At 35.5% G+C, this 18,483-nt stretch overlaps 1 protein-coding gene across 2 annotated transcripts in view; it reads right to left on the bottom strand.

The window, feature by feature from the left end:
* Window positions 1–222: 222 nt before the first annotated feature.
* The window catches only part of LOC148947040 (stromal membrane-associated protein 1-like), a 38,111-nt gene continuing 19,850 nt past the window's right edge, over window positions 223–18,483 (bottom strand). The window contains exons 5-8 of one of the 2 annotated variants that reach the window (XM_089096824.1): window positions 17,072–17,341; window positions 9,551–9,768; window positions 4,113–4,184; window positions 223–2,138 (exon numbers count right to left, since the gene is read on the bottom strand). In XM_089096824.1, the coding sequence (XP_088952950.1) occupies window positions 1,980–2,138; window positions 4,113–4,184; window positions 9,551–9,768; window positions 17,072–17,341 (719 nt within the window). In that variant the 3' untranslated portion in view covers window positions 223–1,979. The remainder of the gene's footprint in view (window positions 2,139–4,112; window positions 4,185–9,550; window positions 9,769–17,071; window positions 17,342–18,483) is intronic. The other variant, XM_089096825.1, reaches the window with a different exon arrangement.

Below are 18,483 nucleotides of genomic sequence, written 5' to 3'. Positions count from 1 at the left end.
TACTGGGTGGAATACGGAGATTACAGCTTCGTTATATGACGAAACCTTATTGGATTCAAATGTGGAAAATAATTTCTTCCTGATAAAGCAGTTCACACAAAAAAATACGTCAGACCAAATAAAATTTGCCAAGCTTATGCCTAGCGGGATAATTCAAAAGTTTCCCGCCAGTCACCATCAAAATACGCCAGGCTGGCGGGAAATACACCAATATGGCAACACTACATAACTGTAACATATATTCAAACGTAACAAAAATGTAATGCTTTTAGGACCATAACGTAAAAAGTAACCTTTTACTTGAAACGTACTGAAAATGGTACGAACGCAACTTTTGTGGCAGCCTTAGCCTAAAGGGGACATTCCTTGGCCAGACCACAATTAATGATGATCAAACACAGAAAAACGTCACGAAGGCACGCCTCTTATTATCATTAATCATAATCACTTGACGCGGAATACACCCTACATTCCTTGAGGTGTACTGCTTTGCTTGATCACTTTTCCTTATGGATAAATAAACAAAGCATTACATATATTCCTATTGTATTTTACAACATAACTACTCTATCCTTTGCTGACTGAAAACTATATTAATATAGCCTGTACATTCCCGTACAAAATAATAACCTATTACATTCAGTGCAATACCTATATAATGTTGGCATTATTATTGGACATTGAAGGGGCTTTTGATAATGTGTTCTATAGGAAAATGATTTCGAGAATTATTGACGCAAATATAGAAGGTCAGTTTTTGGCATTCCTAAGGGATTATTTACATAATAGAAAAGTTAAAGCCAGGGTTGGAGGGGTTGCTTTGAGTTACTTTGGTGTTCTCATCGAATTAACTCAAATAGTTTCTTTTCCCTACGTGGATCAGTTGCGACAATTGTATTTAATTAATATCTATGGTGGTTTTATTTGTTTTTAGTTTATTTTATCTTTGTTTCTTTTGTACTGAAGACGGCTAGTTTACCTACAGGCGAAATAACCGCGTTGTTTTAGTCTTTTATCTTTTCACTCTACAGTCTCGTTTGTTGTCTTTTCATTGAGTTTTATCTCTCTTTGTTGCTGTCTGTCATGGCTGGCCAGTTCCGCTTAAGAACTTACAAACATAGGAAAATTTTTCGGTATATTCCAGAACTTGTTTATAATTAATCTTGGTTTATTATTCGTTATCGTTTCCAGCCTAACATCAAATTTAGCCCCTGTAACACTTGTAATAAATAAAAGGATGAACATTATAACCCATGCTTATATTAAGTGCTGTATGTAGTCCAAACTTGCATTAAAACAATTTGCCGGACAGTTTTTGTTACCTATTCTGTCAGAAGGAAAATAATAACATATAATTGATTATCATTAATGATAATCAATTTCTGGAACATTATCCTTTCTTCTTTCAACCGTTCTCAACCAATTTTGTTTACGCATTATTCTATCTAAACAAAAATTACAAAGCAAATTACAAAAATGTAATTCAGTATAGAAAAAGCTGAATCTCAGCTATCCAGTTATACCAAAATGTCTTCTTTTGTTGAAACACAGAAACCAAAGGACTGCAAAATATAACAGATAAAAAATTGCAAAAAAATGACGGTCCTTCAGCATTTTTTTTCCCTTCCCATAGGAAAACTGTTCTGGGCATAGACCTGAAAATCATATCCTCAAATTCCTGTAAAACTAAAAATGGCAAGATACGATCTTTGGTACGACGACAGGAAATACTTAGCAAAATGAAATACAAAGGTTTCTTAGCGAAGTCGCACTAAATTGTAAAAATAAAAACAAAACATAAAGCAATACCAATCAAAAAGTTACAAATATTCAATTATTAGCTCTTACTCTTATTTGAAAGATATCCCTATAAAACATGCAATCACTGAAACACGCAGTCTCAAACAGCATAATTGCTTCTTTAACCATTTCATCGTTGGAATGCCCAAATTACACGACCATCATCATTTCTCACCAATTCACTGCCACAAATTATTAGACAAAGTTTGACCATTGGGTACTGGATTTGAAGTCTTAGTACTGCTTGGGAGGCTGAAAGCGGTAGGAAACAGCAGAGCTCCAGGTTGATTTCCAACAAATCCACTTCCCATTGATAGTCCTGACATTTGACTTTGCAGCTGAAAGTGAGATATGAGCTTAAATAGCAATGTCAAGAACTAACATAGGGTGGTCAGCGAAAAACAAAATTAAAAGAGTAAAAACAGTTGAGGGGTCGTTTACAGTAATTGTGACAGGGAACTCCTTAGCAATTTTGTGGCATCTACTTTTTATGCAGCTTTGTTTTAGCAAGCCTAAAGTTAAACTCACAGCATGTCCTTATTTTTCCCCCTATTTTTCATTTTACTAACTGGGCATGTAAGGCTGTGCTGTGCTGGTCAAAAACCAAGAAGAATCGTTTGGGCATGCATTGCTTCACCAAAAATCAATACGAAGCTAGAAGAGCCTTAACTAGTTTTTTAGAGCCTTTAACTAGTTTCACAGCAAGTCGTTATTTTTTCCCCTATTTTTCATTTTACTAACTGGGCATGTAAGACTGTGCTGTGCTGGTCAAAAACCAAGAAGAATCATTTGGGCATGCATTGCTTCACCAAAAATCCATACGAAGCTAGAAGAGCCTTAACTAGTTTTTTAGAGCCTTTAACTAGTTTCACAGCATGTCCTTATTTTTCCCCTATTTTTCATTTTACTAACTGGGCATGTAAGGATGTGCTGTGCTGATAAAAAACCAAGAAGAATCATTTGGGCATGCATTGCTTCACCAAAAGTCCATACGAAGCTAGAAGAGCCTTAACTAGTTTTTTAGAGCCTTTAACTAGTTTCACAGCAAGTCCTTATTTTTTTCCCTATTTTTCATTTTACTAACTGGGCATGTAAGACTGTGCTGTGCTGATCAAAAACCAAGAAGAATCATTTGGGCATGCATTGCTTCACCAAAAGTCAATACGAAGCTAGAAGAGCCTTAACTAGTATTTTAGAGCCTTTAACTAGTTTCACAGTGGGTCGTTATTTTTCCCCTATTTTTCATTTTACTAACTGCGCATGTAAGACTGTGCTGTGCTGGTCAAAAAGCAAGAAGAATAATTTGGGCATGCATTGCTTCACCAAAAGTACATACGAAGCTAGAAGAGCCTTAACTAGTTTTTCGACACTCTTGTTGAGTACCCAAAGAAGCCCATGGAGTGACTTATTAAAAAGCATTGTCTTCATCTGAGAAAGGACTTTTCTCATAGTAGTAATGATTCTTCACAATGACAAATCATTCCACCAAAAATCAACGATATTATGCTTCCACAACAAGTTTTAATTTATTGATCTACTTACAAATGCTACTACTAAAGCAAGGAACATAGATAGAGTAGCTAATAATATATCACTATGATACTGTCGCTTCATAATTACACCACGAATGCGGTTTAATGGTTGCAATAATATTCATTTGATCTACCAAAAAGATTAGGCAATATATATTTCAATTAAGAACCAATTTGACCATCGAATCCGATTTCAAATTGAGATTACAATTATAGCAAATCTTTTAATAAACAGATATAACGGAACGTCACAAATATAAACAGCAGATGAAAGGGCACCATAGACAAGGACAATGCGAAACAAAATTAAGGATACGTGGACTTTAAGTAATAGTGATAACCATTCCTTAACCAGACAAGGACAAAAAGCTTATTGACCACAACTTATGCTACATAACTTATGTAGAGTATATACTTTCTTGGATTCCACTGGATAAATATGACGAAAAAAAGAAGAAAAAGGAAAGAATAAAAAAAAATTAGCAGTAAAAACCAGAAAATATTAAAAGTGATTACCCACCCAGCACTTCTTTTTATTGTTGATTGTATGGGTCTTCCGATTTCGTGTCGCTGTGTGTTTATTATTTTATTTTGCAAAAGTTCATATGGAGAGAATTTTTGGACTATTTTGAGGTTTCTACAGCCTGTAAATTTTCCATCATTTACCTGTTCTTCGACTAATTTTTTCTTACATTATGCCTAGCATATTTGATAATGAATGAATAAAAGCAGCCCTAGTGACGCCACAAAGCACCTTTATTTCCCCTTTAAAGGACAAACCTTTTGACTCTCTTCGCGTTTATATAATTCTTCAACTTGACGATTCAGATCCCATATTAACTCCTTAGGTTCCTAAAATCAAACTTAAATGATTTTTTAAACATTAATCACGACTAAATAAAACATTTGTGTTTTCCTTTTTTTAAATTCTTTTTCCTCAAGGGCAAAGCCACATTAAGGTTAAACGAATTAAACCTAATTACGCTTTAAAATCACATGAAAATATTAACAGTATAAATAAATAAAAATTCCGGATAGCTACATTAAAACAAATATCAAGCAAATTTACTGTGAGAATTTGCCCGACGTCATTGCTTATTCAAACCACACATTTATTATCTGATTACATCTACGAACAGTACGTCTATGATTTATAATTAATAATACGACTTAATAAGTATAAAATCCAAACTCGTAAACATTTCTCCTTAGAAAATCAAGTTTAGGTTCAATGCTATAATACCATTTCCTTCTGCTATTTTAGCGGACGAAACGATCATATCTAACTATTTATAATACTTCGATAATCAGTAATGAATTCATAGACAGTACGAAAGAACATTGGATCAGTATTTCCTACCCCCATCCTGCATAAAAAATATTGGTTATTTCTTTATGTTAAATAAAATTATTTAATGTAAAAGTTATTTTTATATTAAATAAAAATAACTTGATTTTGGTGCCAACCTAACAACTAGCTTCCATAACAATATCACACATCCTATTAATCCAGGATTTTTGCGAAAGCTCTGCAAGATGAAAGTATTTGATAATATCTGACTGTAAAAGGGAGATAGACTAGGCAATTACCCCCCCCCGCCCTAAAATTTGCCAAAATAATACTTTGCTGCTTTAAATAAAAAATGTTTCGATGAACAATACTGAACACATCACAAGTAGTTTTTGTTTCGTGGCTATATACGTTTATATTGTACCCCAAAAGTCATTTAAATAAATCTCAACTCACAGAGAACAACAAATACAAGAACACAAAGGAGGTGAAACAGCCACAAAACCTGTATTTTTCGTAAATATTAAGGGAATTTCGAGATGCGATATTTTGCATATCTGTCAAATCAACTGGTCTTCATAAAAATTAAAAAAATGACTTAACAATAAATAAAATACATATTTAAACAATTTATAAATATTACAAGACAACTAGAATATTTTTATACCAACCCCCCCCCCCCCACAAGGATCAAGATAAAGCAAAATATTCTTAAGTAAAAAAAAACTCTTATCGAAAATTAATCATTTTCAAAACACACAGCTTCCCAGAGAAGCTCTTAACTACTAACACCTCTACTCCCCAAAAGAAACGCACACGCACGATTCTGGGGGTGCTTAACCCGTTTTTCCGCCGTCCAAACAAAAATCTGTTAGCTAAAAATTTTCCCAACAATAGTGTTTCCGCCGTGCAACTAAAAACTGTTAGCTAACATTGTTAGAGAATATCTTTGACAAGTCGAATAGTTGTTGGATAATTTACTTCTGTTAGCTAACAATTGTGTTTCCGCCGGCCAAACAAAAATCTATTAGCGAACAATTTTCCCAACATCAGTCTTTCCGCCGTCCAACTAAATATTGTTAGCTAACATTGTTAGAGAATATCTTTAACAAATCGAATAGTTGTTGGAGAATATATATATGTTAGCTAAAAATTGTGTTTCCACCTTCCAAACAAAAATCTGTTAGCTAACAATTTTCCCAACAATAGTGTTTCCGCCGTTCAACTAAAAACTGTTAGCTAACATTGTTAGAGAATATCTTTAACAAATCGAATAGTTGTTGGATAATTTACTTCTGTTAGCTAACAATTGTATTTCCGCCGTCCAAACAAAAATCTGTTAGCTAACAATTTTTCCAACAATAGTGTTTCCGCCGTGCAACTAAAAACTGTTAGCTAACATTGTTAGAGAATATCTTTAACAAATCGAATAGTTGTTGGATAATTTATATCTGTTAGCTAAAAATTGTGTTTCCACCGTCCAAACAAAAATCTGTTAGCTAACAATTTTCCCAAGATTAGTGTTTCGGCCGTTCAACTAAAAACTGTTAGCTAACATTGTTAGAGAATATCTTTAACAAATCGAATACTTGTTGGATAATTTATTTCTGTTAGCTAACAATTGTGTTTCCACCGTCCAAACAAAAATCTGTTAGCTAACAATTTTCCCAACAATAGTGTTTCCGCCGTGCAACTAAAAAATGTTAGCTAACATTGTTAGAGAATATCTTTAACAAATCGAATAGTTGTTGGATAATCTGTTTCTGTTAACTAACAATTGTGTTTCCGCCGTCCAAAAAAAAATCTGTTAGCTAACAATTTTCCCAACAATAGTGTTTCGTCCGTGCAACTAAAAACTGTTAGCTAACATTGTTAGAGTATATCTTTAACAAGTCGAATAGATGTTGGATAATTTACTTCTGTTAGCTAACAATTGTGTTTCCGCCGTCCAAACAAAAATCTGTTAGCTAACAATTTTCCCAACAATAGTGTTTCCGCCGTGCAAATAAAAACTGTTAGCTAAAATTGTTAGAGAATATCTTTAACAAGTCGAATAGTTGTTGGATAATTTACATCTGTTAGCTAACAATTGTGTTTCCGCCGTCCAAACAAAAATCTGTTAACTAACAATTTTCCCAACATTAGTGTTTCCGCCGTGCAACTAAAAACTGTTAGCTAACATTGTTAGAGAATATCTTTAACAAGTCGAATAGTTGTTGGATAATATACTTCTGTTAGCTAAAAATTGTGTTTCCGCCGTCCGAACAAAACTCTTGGCGAACAATTTTCTCAAGATCAGCGCTTCGGCCGTTCAAGAAAATCCGGTTAGCTAACATTGTTAGAGAATATCTTTAACAAATCGAATAGTTGTTGGATAATCTATTTCTGTTAGCTAACAATTGTTTCCGCCGTCCAAACAAAACTCTGTTAGCTAACAATTTTCCCAACAATAGTGTTTCCGCGGTGCAACTAAAAACTGTTAGCTAACATTGTTAGAGAATATCTTTAACAAGTCGAATAGTTGTTGGATAATATACATCTGTTAACTAAAAATTGTGTTTCCGCCATCTAAACAAAAATCTGTTCGCTAACAATTTTCCCAACATTAGTCTTTCCGCCGTCCAACTAAAAACTGATAGCTAACATTGTTAGAGAATATCTTTAACAAATAGAATGCTTGTTGGATAATTTATTTCTGTTTGCTAACAATTGTGTTTCCGCTGTCAAAACAAAAAACTGTTCGCTAACAATTTTCCCAACAATAGTCTTTCCGCCGTGCAACTAAAAACTGTTAGCTAACATTGTTAGAGAATATCTTTAACAAATCGAATAGTTGTTGGATAATCTATTTCTTTTAGCCAACAATTGTGTTTCCGCCGTCCAAAAAAAAAATCTGTTAGCTAACAACTTTCCCAACAATAGTGTTTCCGCCGTGCAACTAAAAACTGTTAGCTAACATTGTTGGAGAATATCTTTAACAAGTCAAATAGTTGTTGGATAATTTACATCTGTTAACTAACAATTGTGTTTCCGCCGTCCAAACAAAAAAGTGTTGGCTAACAATTTTCCCAACAATAGCGCTTCCGCCGTCCAAGTAAAAACGGTTAGCTAACATTGTTAGAGAATATCATAACAAATCGAATAGTTGTTGGATAATTTATTTCTGTTAGCTAACAATTTTGTTTCCATCGTCCAAACAAAAAACTGTTAGCTAACAATTTTCCGCCGTGCAACTAAAGACTATTAACTAACATTGTTAGAGAATATCTTTAACAAATCGAATAGTTGTTGGATAACTTATTTCTGTTAGCTAACAATTGTGTTTCCACCGTCCAAAAAAAAATCTGTTAGCTAACAATTTTCCCAACATTAGTGTTTCCGCCGTCCAACTAAAAACTGATAGCTAACATTGTTAGAGAATATCTTTAACAAATCGAATACTTGTTGGATAACTTATTTCTGTTTGCTAACAATTGTGTTTCCGCCGTCCAAAAAAAAATCTGTTAGCTAACAATTTACCCAACAATAGTGTTTCCGCCGTGCAATTAAAAACTGTTAGCTAACATTGATAGAGAATATCTTTAACAAATCGAATAGTTGTTGGATAATTTATTTTTGTTAGCTAACAATTGTGTTTCTGCCGTCCAAACAAAAACCTGTTTGCTAACAATTTTTCCAACAATAGTGTTTCCGCCGTGCAACCAAAAACTGTTAGCTAACATTGTTAGAGAATATCTTTAACAAATCGAATAGTTGTTGGATAATTTATTTCTGTTAACTAACAATTGTGTTTCCGTCGTCCAAACAAAAATCTGTTAGCTAACAATTTTCCCAACAATAGTGTTTCCGCCGTTCAACTAAAAACTGTTAGCTAACATTGTTAGAGAATATCTTTAACAAATCGAATAGTTGTTGGATAACTTATTTTTGTTAGCTAACAATTGTGTTTCTGCCGTCCAAACAAAAACCTGTTTGCTAACAATTTTTCCAACAATAGTGTTTCCGCCGTGCAACCAAAAACTGTTAGCTAACATTGTTAGAGAATATCTTTAACAAATCGAATAGTTGTTGGATAATTTATTTCTGTTAACTAACAATTGTGTTTCTGCCGTCCAAACAAAAATCTGTTAGCTAACAATTTTCTCAACAATAGTGGTTCCGCCGTGCAACTAAAAACTGTTAGATGACATTGTTAGAGAATATCTTTAACAAATCGAATAGTTGTTGGATAATTTATTTCTGTTAGCTAACATTTGTGTTTCCGCCGTCCAAAGAAATACCTGTTAGCTAATTTTGTTAGGAAAGAATTGGACGGCGGAAAATCCCCTTTAGTCACTTGGAATTAATTTTTCATAACAAAGTATTATGATGTACTGACATTTACCATGATGGCGATGACAATAACAAAAGAGTAAATTCCAAGTAGAATTTAAGTATCATATTCTAAGCATAAACTTTATAACTGAACAGCCACTAAACGCATTTTTTCCTGCTTTTCTGTCAGTTTTTTTATATCCTTTCGTGTTGCCTTATTTTCAATTGGAATGAAATCTTGGCTTTTTGTTGATATAGTAATTATGGCTATAGATTTAGCCATTTGGAACTTTTAATGTTCAGAATAAGTAGGAATATGCAAATGTAAGTAGAAGATGGAATCTCTAGGAGTGCTTGATTTAACTGGCGGAATCGTTCCAGCGGTGCTGTTTATGTCAGCATTGGTCAGTTAATACAAATTTAAATAATATGTAATTACATAGTAGGGATAGATAATAAGGTAGAAATTCACTGGTTCATTTTGAGAATAGGACAGAAATCACATAGAAAAATAGATAAGCCATTCGATTTCTCCTTCAATAATCACTCCAAATACAATAATAACGGCCGACTCAACTGAGTTAATATTGGAATGTGATTAAGCCCTTTTTACCTGTGGTACCTGCCCCTGCATGAACGGATTTGCGCCCATAGATGGTGCTGGTAGTCCAGAAAAAGCCGAATTATTTTGAAGAGAAACTCCACCACTGGGAAAATGACTAGGTACAACACCAACTCTCCCAAACCCTGGCTGGGATTGCATTGGATTAGCAATAGGACCTCCAAAACTAGATTGACTCTGCATCAAATTTTGGTTACTATACCCAAAGCCTACAAAAAAAGAAAAAAATTTACAGGAGTTAAAAAGGTAATACCATATAAGCAAATAATACGCAACAAACTAATCTAAAAGAACGCTTCTATCGTTAGAACAAAATTCCCAGGCTAGTTAGCAATAACTAACTGCACAATTGGTAGTCTTAAGTTTAACTGTTTAATTAGTACAAAGTAAAGTTATATGGTTATACGCTTCTTCTGATAGAAGAAGCAAATGAGTGGTCCAACAAAATATACATGCTCTTCGTTGATTTTGAAAAGGCCTTCGATTCCGTGGACCGTGACACACTCTGGGAAATTCTACAGTACTAAGGTGCCCCCAAGAAAATAATAAGTTTGATCATGGCCTTTTATGAAAATACAGAATGTTGCATAAAGACAGAGAACGGAACAACTAGATACTTCAAAATTATGTCAGGAGTGCGACAGGGGTGCGTTTTATCACCCTTTTTATTTGTAATTTTAATGGATTATGGCAATTTATTTGTAATTTTAATGGATTTGACAGAAGCGACTGGCTTCGGAATAACAGTCGGAAATAAAATCCACTCGGACCTTGACTTTGGGGATGATGTGGCACTTCTGAAAATGATAAAGCAGCGACTCCAGGAGCTCCTTAATAAAGTGAGCGTTAAAGCGGAGAAAGTTGGCCTAAACATCAACATAGACAAGACTAAATCAAGGGCAACATCAGGCTCGCCAGTCGAGCTCCTGCACAAAAATCTTAGAGTCGAACAAGCGCATGAATTTAAGTACCTTTGAATCTTGGTCAATTACACAGGAGAGGTGCAAAATGAGGTCAAAAGAAGAATCGGCATGACCAACGCTTCTTTCAACAAACTTAAGCCAGTAAGGAAATCAAAGAAGTGCTCGCTTGTACTAAAGCTGCGACTTCTGAGTAGCAACGTTTTGTCCGTGCTATTGTATGCCAGTGAGTGCTGGAAACTAGATGTTGGGACAGAGAAAAGACTCGCAGCTTTCGAAAATGTGTGCTTGAGATACGTTCTGAATATCGGTTGGCGTCAAAGAGTCAGTAACAAGGAGGTCCGCAGAAAAACTGGCCAGCCGCTTATTACTGAAGTGATTGAGAAGAAAAGATGGAGCCATCTTGGCCACGTCCTTCGGATGGAGGACTCAAGAATCCCCAGCCAGATTCAACGTTGGCAGCCATGTGGGCCGTCAAAGTAGGAAAGACAGAAAAACAAACTCTGCCACACATGTGGCCAGGATCTACGCAGTGCTCACACATCCATACAACCCCAGTGGGAGGATGTACTTGCCGCAGCGCCAATACGTGACGTCTACCGAGGCTTCGTCGATGCCCTATGCGCACCAGATTGCTCAGGAGGACCTAAGTAACTAAGTAAGAATGCTTAGGTGGGATTTCAATAATTATGTAACTCTGTTTGGGTTTGTTCATGTCAATTTCTTTTTCTCTCTCTCTTTCTGCTTTTTTTTTGGTTTTTGTCCCTTGGTTATTTTATGGAAGAATTTTCACGTGCTTTAGCTGCAAAGGCTCCTTAGAGCTTAATGTTTAAACCCTTTTTATATATCTTATTCCTTGTTTTTTTCCCAATAAATTAAATTCTAATAATAAATAATAAATTTCTAATAAATTTTCTTTCTCTCTCTTTCCCTCCACACACACCTCTCCAGAATAAAATAGGAATTCTGAATCAGAGCTTACCATCACGATATTAAAAAAATTTCAACGCATAGACTTGGAGAAACATATTTGATATTAGGTAAATTAAATAATATTTTTTTTCCAAAAGCTATTTTTCAAAAGACCTAAATTTTACAAAAAACTCAAACTTTCAAGAATTTATAAACGAAAAAACAGTAGGGGAATGGCCAAACTCTGATTACATTGTGAATTCAATGCAAACACTGCAAAGAACTAAACTTGTTCTAAGTCAAAGGTAAACCAATTTAACATTTTTCCTTTGTTACATAATTTAAATGCACAGGAGGCTTGATGGCTGCTAAAAAAAAATAGCATAATAATTGGCGTTAATGGGGGCTAAAAATGGCTTTCTCAGCTCTGCCAAAAAAAATTTTCAGCATCATTCTTTTTCAAATAGCCAATTTAATTTCGAACAAAAATTTTTTTTAGCCAAAGAAAGTTTCATTGTGCTTGTAATTCAATTTTACAGTTAAACTAACACAGTGAGAATTTTCCCATCATCCACTGATTTCAAAAAGTAATAAGTTTTTAATTAAGACTCAGAATTTTACAGGACAATTTCTGTGTCACATAGCATTCAATAAAAAAAAAAAAAAAAAAAAAAAAAAAAAAAAAAAAAAAAAAAATCATTACGCAAAAAGTAAGAACAGGAGAAAAATCACAATGGATTTATAAGAATAGTAAAAAAGTTGCATCACACTAAATTTTCCTAAAAATGAAGGAGTAGAATAGAATACTCAGAATTTGCAAAAACACAGACTTTAACAAACTATTGCATAAAAGCTGTTGGCTATAGAAAACTGACAGAATAAGAATCTGTATTAGAATAAAATAGTCACAGTCCTAGTCCTAGTATAGTAATGCAAAATTACTACATAAAAACTGCTGGTAATAGAAAAGTGACAGAATAAGAGTCTGTATTAAAATAAAATAGTCACAGCCCTAGTCCTAGTATAGAATTTCAAAACTACTGCCTAAAAACTGCTGGTAATAGAAAAGTGACAGCATAAGAATCTGTATTAGAATAAAATAGTGAAGGTCCTAGTCTTAGTATAGTAATGCAAAACTACTGCATAAAAACTGCTGGTAATAGAAAAGTGACAGCATCAGAATCTGTATTAGAATAAAATAGTCACAGTCCTACTACAGTAATGCAGGCAAGCCCTAGTATACTAATGTAAAACTATTGCATAAAAGCTGTTGGCTATAGAAAACTGACAGCTTGAGAATCTGTATTAGAATAAAATAGTCACAGTCCTAGTCCTAGTATGGTGATGCAATTACTAGTAAAGTAGCGCAAAACTATTGCATAAAAACTGTTGGCAACAGAAAACTGACAGCATAAAATCATGTATCATACATGTTTTTGGCAAATGATGTTGGCACAATGTGTTATTTATTTTTTGGTTTCTTTCTTTCTTTTAGACCAGGGCACTTCGTATCGAAGGAGGTGTCGTAGAAACTTCACAAAGGGCTCATTCGATTGCAAATGTGAAGAGCTTGTGCCTTTTTTAATTGCCGAAAGTGATTGGAAGGCAACTAACACCCCTTCCACACCCACCATTTCCCCAAACAAATCCAATTAAAATTTTGAGATAGCATTTTGTTCAACGTAGTTGAAAGATCTGGAAATTATGTAATTGAGGTGGACACTCCCCCCACAGCCCTCAGGGCAAGGGTTGTAAGTTATGCCCTGGGGGCATAAAAGGTTTTTATAGGAAGCTCTGCCCTAGAAACTTCAAAAAGGGCTCATTCGATTGGAAATTTAAAGGGCTAGTGTCCTTTTTAATAGTCGAAAGAGACTGGAGGGCATCTAGCCCCTCTCTCACGCCCACCATTTCCCCAAACACCTGCAATCAAAACTTTGAGATATCCATTTTGTTCAAAGTAGTTGAAAGTTCTGGAAATTTAGGTCTTTGAAGGTGATAGCCCCCTCAGAGCAAGGGTTGTAAGTTATGCCCTGGGGGCATATAAGGTTTTTTATAGAAAGCGTTGTCGTAGAAACTTCAAAAAAGGCTCATTTGACCGGAAATTGAAAGGGCTAGCTCCCTTTTAATGGTAGACAGTGATTGGAGAGCAACTAACCCCCCTCTCAAGCCCACCATTTCCCCAAACACATCCAATAAAAATCATGAGATAACCATTTTGTTTGACATAGTTGAAAGTTCTGAAAATTATGTCTTTCAGGATGACAAACCCCCCACATCCCTCAAGGCAAAGGTTGTTAGTTATGCCCTCGGGGCATATAAGGTTTTTATAGATAGCGTTGTCGTTTAGAAATTGAAAGAGCTAGTGCCCTTTTTAATAGTCAAAATTGATTGGACGGCAACTAACCCCCCTATCACGCCCACCATTTCCCCAAACACATCCAAACAAAATTTTGAGATAGGCATTTTGTTCAACGTACCCCCCCCCCCCCCAGAGCCCTCAGGGTAAGGGTTGTAAGTTATGCCCTGGGGCATATAAGGTTTTGATAGAGAGGGTTGTCGTAGAAACTTCAAAAGGGGCTCATGCGATTGGAAATCGAAACGGCTAGTGCCCTTTTTAATAGTAGAAATTGATTGGAGGGCAACTAACTCCCCTCTCACACCTACCATTTCCCCAAAAACATCAAATCAAAAATTTTAGATACCCATTTTTTCAACGTAGTTGAAAGTTCTGGAAATTATCTCTTTGAGGATGACACCCCCCCCCCCACACCCCTCAGGGCAAGGGTTGTAAGTTATGTCCTGGGGGCATATAAGGTTTTTATAGAAAGGGTTGTCATAAACACTTCAAAAAGGGCTAATTCGATTTGAAATTGAATGGGCTAGCGACCTTTTTAATAGTCGGAAATGATTGGGAGCAAGTAAACCCCCTCTCACGCCCCCCATTTCCCCGAACGCATCAAATCAAAGTATTGAGATAGTAGGTTTCTTCCACGTAGTTAAAATTTCTGGAAATTATGTATTTGAAGATGACAAACGCCCTCACACTCCACAGGGCAAGGGTTGTAAGTTATGCCCTGGGGGCATACAAGGTTTTTTTATAGATAGCGTTGTCGTAGAAACTTCAAAAAGGGCTCATTCAATTGGAAATTGAAAGGGATAGTGCCCTTTTTAAAAGCGAAAAGTGATTGAAGGGCAACTAACCCTCCCCCCTCTCACGTCCAACGTTTCCCCAAACATATCCAATCAAAATTTGAGATAGTCATTTTGTTCAATTTAGTTGAATGTTATGGAAATTAGGTATTTGAGGATGACAACAACAACAACAACAACAACAACAACCCCAAGCCCTCAGGGTAAGGGTTGTAAGTTGTGCTCTGGGGGCATATAAGTTTCTGATAGAAAGGGTTGTCGTAGAACCTTCAAAAAGCGCTTATTCGATTGGAAATTTAAAGGGATAGTGCCGTTTTTCATCGTAGAAAGTGATTGGAGGGCAAAACACGACCCTCTCATGCCCCTCATTCCCCCAAACATATCCCATCAAAATTTTTAGATAGCCATTTTTTTCAACGTAGTTGAAAGTTTTGGAATCTAGGTCTCTAAGGATGACAACCCCCCCCCCCAGTCCTTAGGGTGAGGATTGTAAGTTATGCCCTGGGGCCATATAAGGTTTTTATAGAAAGCGTTGTTGTAGAAACTTGAAAAAGGGCTCATTCGATTGGAAATTGAAAGGGCTATAGCCCATTTTAATAGTTGAAAGAGATTGAAGGGCAACTCATTCCCCTCTCACGCCCATCATTTCCCCAAACATGCCCAATCAAAATTTTGAGATAGCCATTTTGTTCAACATAGTTTAAACTTCTGGAAATTAGGTCTTTGAGGATGACACCTTCCCCCCCCACAGCCCTCAGGGCAAGGGTTGTAAGTTGTGCCCTGGGGGCATATAAGATTTTATAAAAAGTTTTGTCGTAGAAACTTCAAAAAGGGCTCATTCGATGGGAAATTGACAGAGCTAGTGCTCTTTTTAATAGTTCAAAGTGATTGGAGGGTAATTAACCCCTCTCTCACACCCACCATTTCCCCGAACACATTCAATCAAAATTTTAAGATAGCCATTTTGTTCAACGTAATTGAAAGGTCCAGAAATTGTGTCTTTGAGGATGACAAACCACCCACATCCCCCTGGGCAAAGGTTGTAAGTCATGCCCTGGGGACATATAACGTTTTTTATAGAAAGCGTTGTCGTAGAAAATTCAAAAAGGGCTCATTCAATTGGGAATTAAGAGGGATAGTGCCCTTATTAATAGTCAAAAGCGATCAGAGGGTGAATGCCCCACCCCCCACATGCCCATCATTTCCCCAAACACTTCCAATATACATTTTGATATAGCCATTTTGTTGAACTTAGTTGAAGTGTCTGGAAATTATGTCTTTGCGTATGACACCCCCCCCCACAGCCCTCAAGGCTAAGGTCGTAAGTTATACCCTGGGGGCATATAAGGTTAAAATAGAAAACGTAGTCGTTAAAACTTCAAAAAGGGCTCATTCGATTGGAAATTGAGAGGGCTATTGTTTTTTTTAACAGTCGAAAGTAATCAGAGGGAGAATCTCCCCCACCCTACCCCATCACTTCCCCAAACACTTCCAATCAACATTTTGATACGGCCATTTTGTTCAACGTAGTTGAAAGGTCTGTAACTTATGTCTTTGAGGATGACAAACCTCCCCCCATAGCTCACAGGGCAAGGGTTGTAAGTTATGCCCTGGGGGCATATAAGGTTTTTTATAGAAAGCATGGTCATATAAACTTCAGAAAAGGCTCATTGAATTGGTAATCAGACGCTCTAGTATTCTTTTTAAGAATCAAAGTGATCGGGGGGCAGATACCCCCCCCCTACACACACACACACACATACACGTCGTATTGTCCCAAAATGCATCTAATAGAAATTTTGAGATAGCCAATTCTATTCAAAATAGTCTAAATATCATATAACAATGCTTTTGGGGTTTAAACAAACCTCAGATATTAGGGGCAAAGGTTGAAAGTTATGCCCAGGGGGGTATTTAACGTTTTTATGGGAGGGATGGTTGTTTAACTTTAGAAGAGGCTTGGTCTTTTTCCCCGAAAAAGACTATGTCAATATAAAACGAACAGAAATTAATTAAAAAACTTTTTCCACAAAATAAGTTTTTCAAAAAAAGTAAAGAACTCCATTAAACCAAAAATGAACAAATATAGAATCAAATAATCTACCAAGCATACAAATACCACAAATCAGTATAAATAAATTAATGAGACCCAAAACAAACAAAAATTAAAATGAATAACAGATTCAAACTCAAAACGAGCAGAAATTAATATGAGTAGGGTTCTAAACCCCTATGCTTTCTAAAAGCCAGACTGTAATTTGTGCTTAACTGAAAAAAAACTATTTTAAATGTTTTCATTTTTATAACTTTAAGAAATCAACAATTAATTAGGATTCTTAGGAATAAATATTATGTATATTAAGCAGACAATTCTCATTTTCATTTTATATCCAGAACATTTTCGACATTTCTTTTAAGCTGGGCTTTCTTTTCAAAGTTGAGACAGAAAAGGGTGATTTCCTTTAAAAAGCTACCTTCTAAAATATGGGTTCTAGAAACTAAAGAAAAAGCTTTTTTAACCTAATACTACCTTGCGCAGCACCAGAGGGCATACTTTGCCCGAAACCAGTGTTTAACTGTGTCCCTTGCCCATAAAGGGCTAAAATAGAATCCTTATCCAATACTTTCTTTTCACTTATTAGCGGTTGATTGAAAAAGTTTTCTTCTTGAGTCTTCAGATCTGAAGAAGATTTAATTGAATTTTCGGTTGTGCCAGCATCAACAAATCCTCCAAAAATATCGTCTTCTAGACTTCCAGCCTTTTGACTTATGGCACTCGCAGAAGCAGGAGTTCCAACATCTAAAACATAGTTAAATCCTGTGAAAAAGGCAAAAAATGTCTTCAGTAATAAAACAGTGGTAGGAGTAGTCGGGGTTTTGTCTGGAGCAAAATAATTTCTCTCAATATTACTGCTATTCCTGTTTCGTTCCTCAATACAAAAAAGGATTGCCATTGTCACATGATTTATCATGTTTTTTTTTATTATTATTACAAGTTAATCACTGGCCAGTGCTTAAATATTAATAGTTATACTTCATTATGATTCTGTTCATGATAGCATTTGACATTATATAGCACATATCAGATTGACATATCAAAAGTACACTGAATTTAAGATTGTTACAAATATAAAACAATTCTTGGCAACGAACTCTAAGTAAGGAGCGACTCGGTCACATAGTAACCGAAACTCTAAGAAACGAAATTTTTAAAACAATTGATACTTGAAAAGAATTGGTTTTTATGCTGATTCTAAATGTACAAGTATAAAATTCATTCAATTAATATTACCCATCAAAAGCTACAAACCTGAGAAAATTTGCCGAATTTTCGAAAAAGGGGGAAACTCCCCCAAAAAGTTAAGCGATCTTAACGAAAATAACACCATCAGATTCACCATATCGGAGAACCCTGCTCCAGAGCTTTCAAGCTCCTTCTTATCTTATTTACAAAAATGTGAAATTTTATGTTTTTTTTGCCAGAAGAAAGATGGTGGACGCGTATTTATTTGTTTTTTGTTGTTGCTGTTTCTTTTTTTTGGCTCAGGGGTAATTGTATCCAACCAATGGTCCTAGAAAATCAGGAGAGGGCTCATTCGAACGGAAATCGAAAGTTCTAGTGTCCTTTTTAAGTAACCGAAAAGTTTGGAGGGCCACTAGCCCCCCCCTCCCCAAAGATATCCGATCAAAATTTGGGATAGCCATTTGATTCAGCACAATTGAAAGTTTCAACAACCACGTCCTTGGGGAAAGGGCTTTAAGTTACGCAACTTTCTCATTGTTCAAATATAGTAGGCCTATTTATTATTGGGAAATATACTGAAATTTTTGGGAAATATTGCGGGAGGGATATTCCACGGAGAGAATTCTCCATGGGAGGAAAGTTTCCGGAGGGAATTTTATACAAAAAATTTCACACGGATGGGGAAGGGAAGGGGATTT

The sequence above is a fragment of the Artemia sp. Qi Xiang Cuo genome, chromosome 11, assembly GCF_049724085.1.
Source record: "Artemia sp. Qi Xiang Cuo chromosome 11, ASM4972408v1, whole genome shotgun sequence".
NCBI classification, from domain to species: domain Eukaryota; kingdom Metazoa; phylum Arthropoda; class Branchiopoda; order Anostraca; family Artemiidae; genus Artemia; species Artemia sp. Qi Xiang Cuo.
This window is presented reverse-complemented; position numbering and strand designations above follow the sequence as displayed.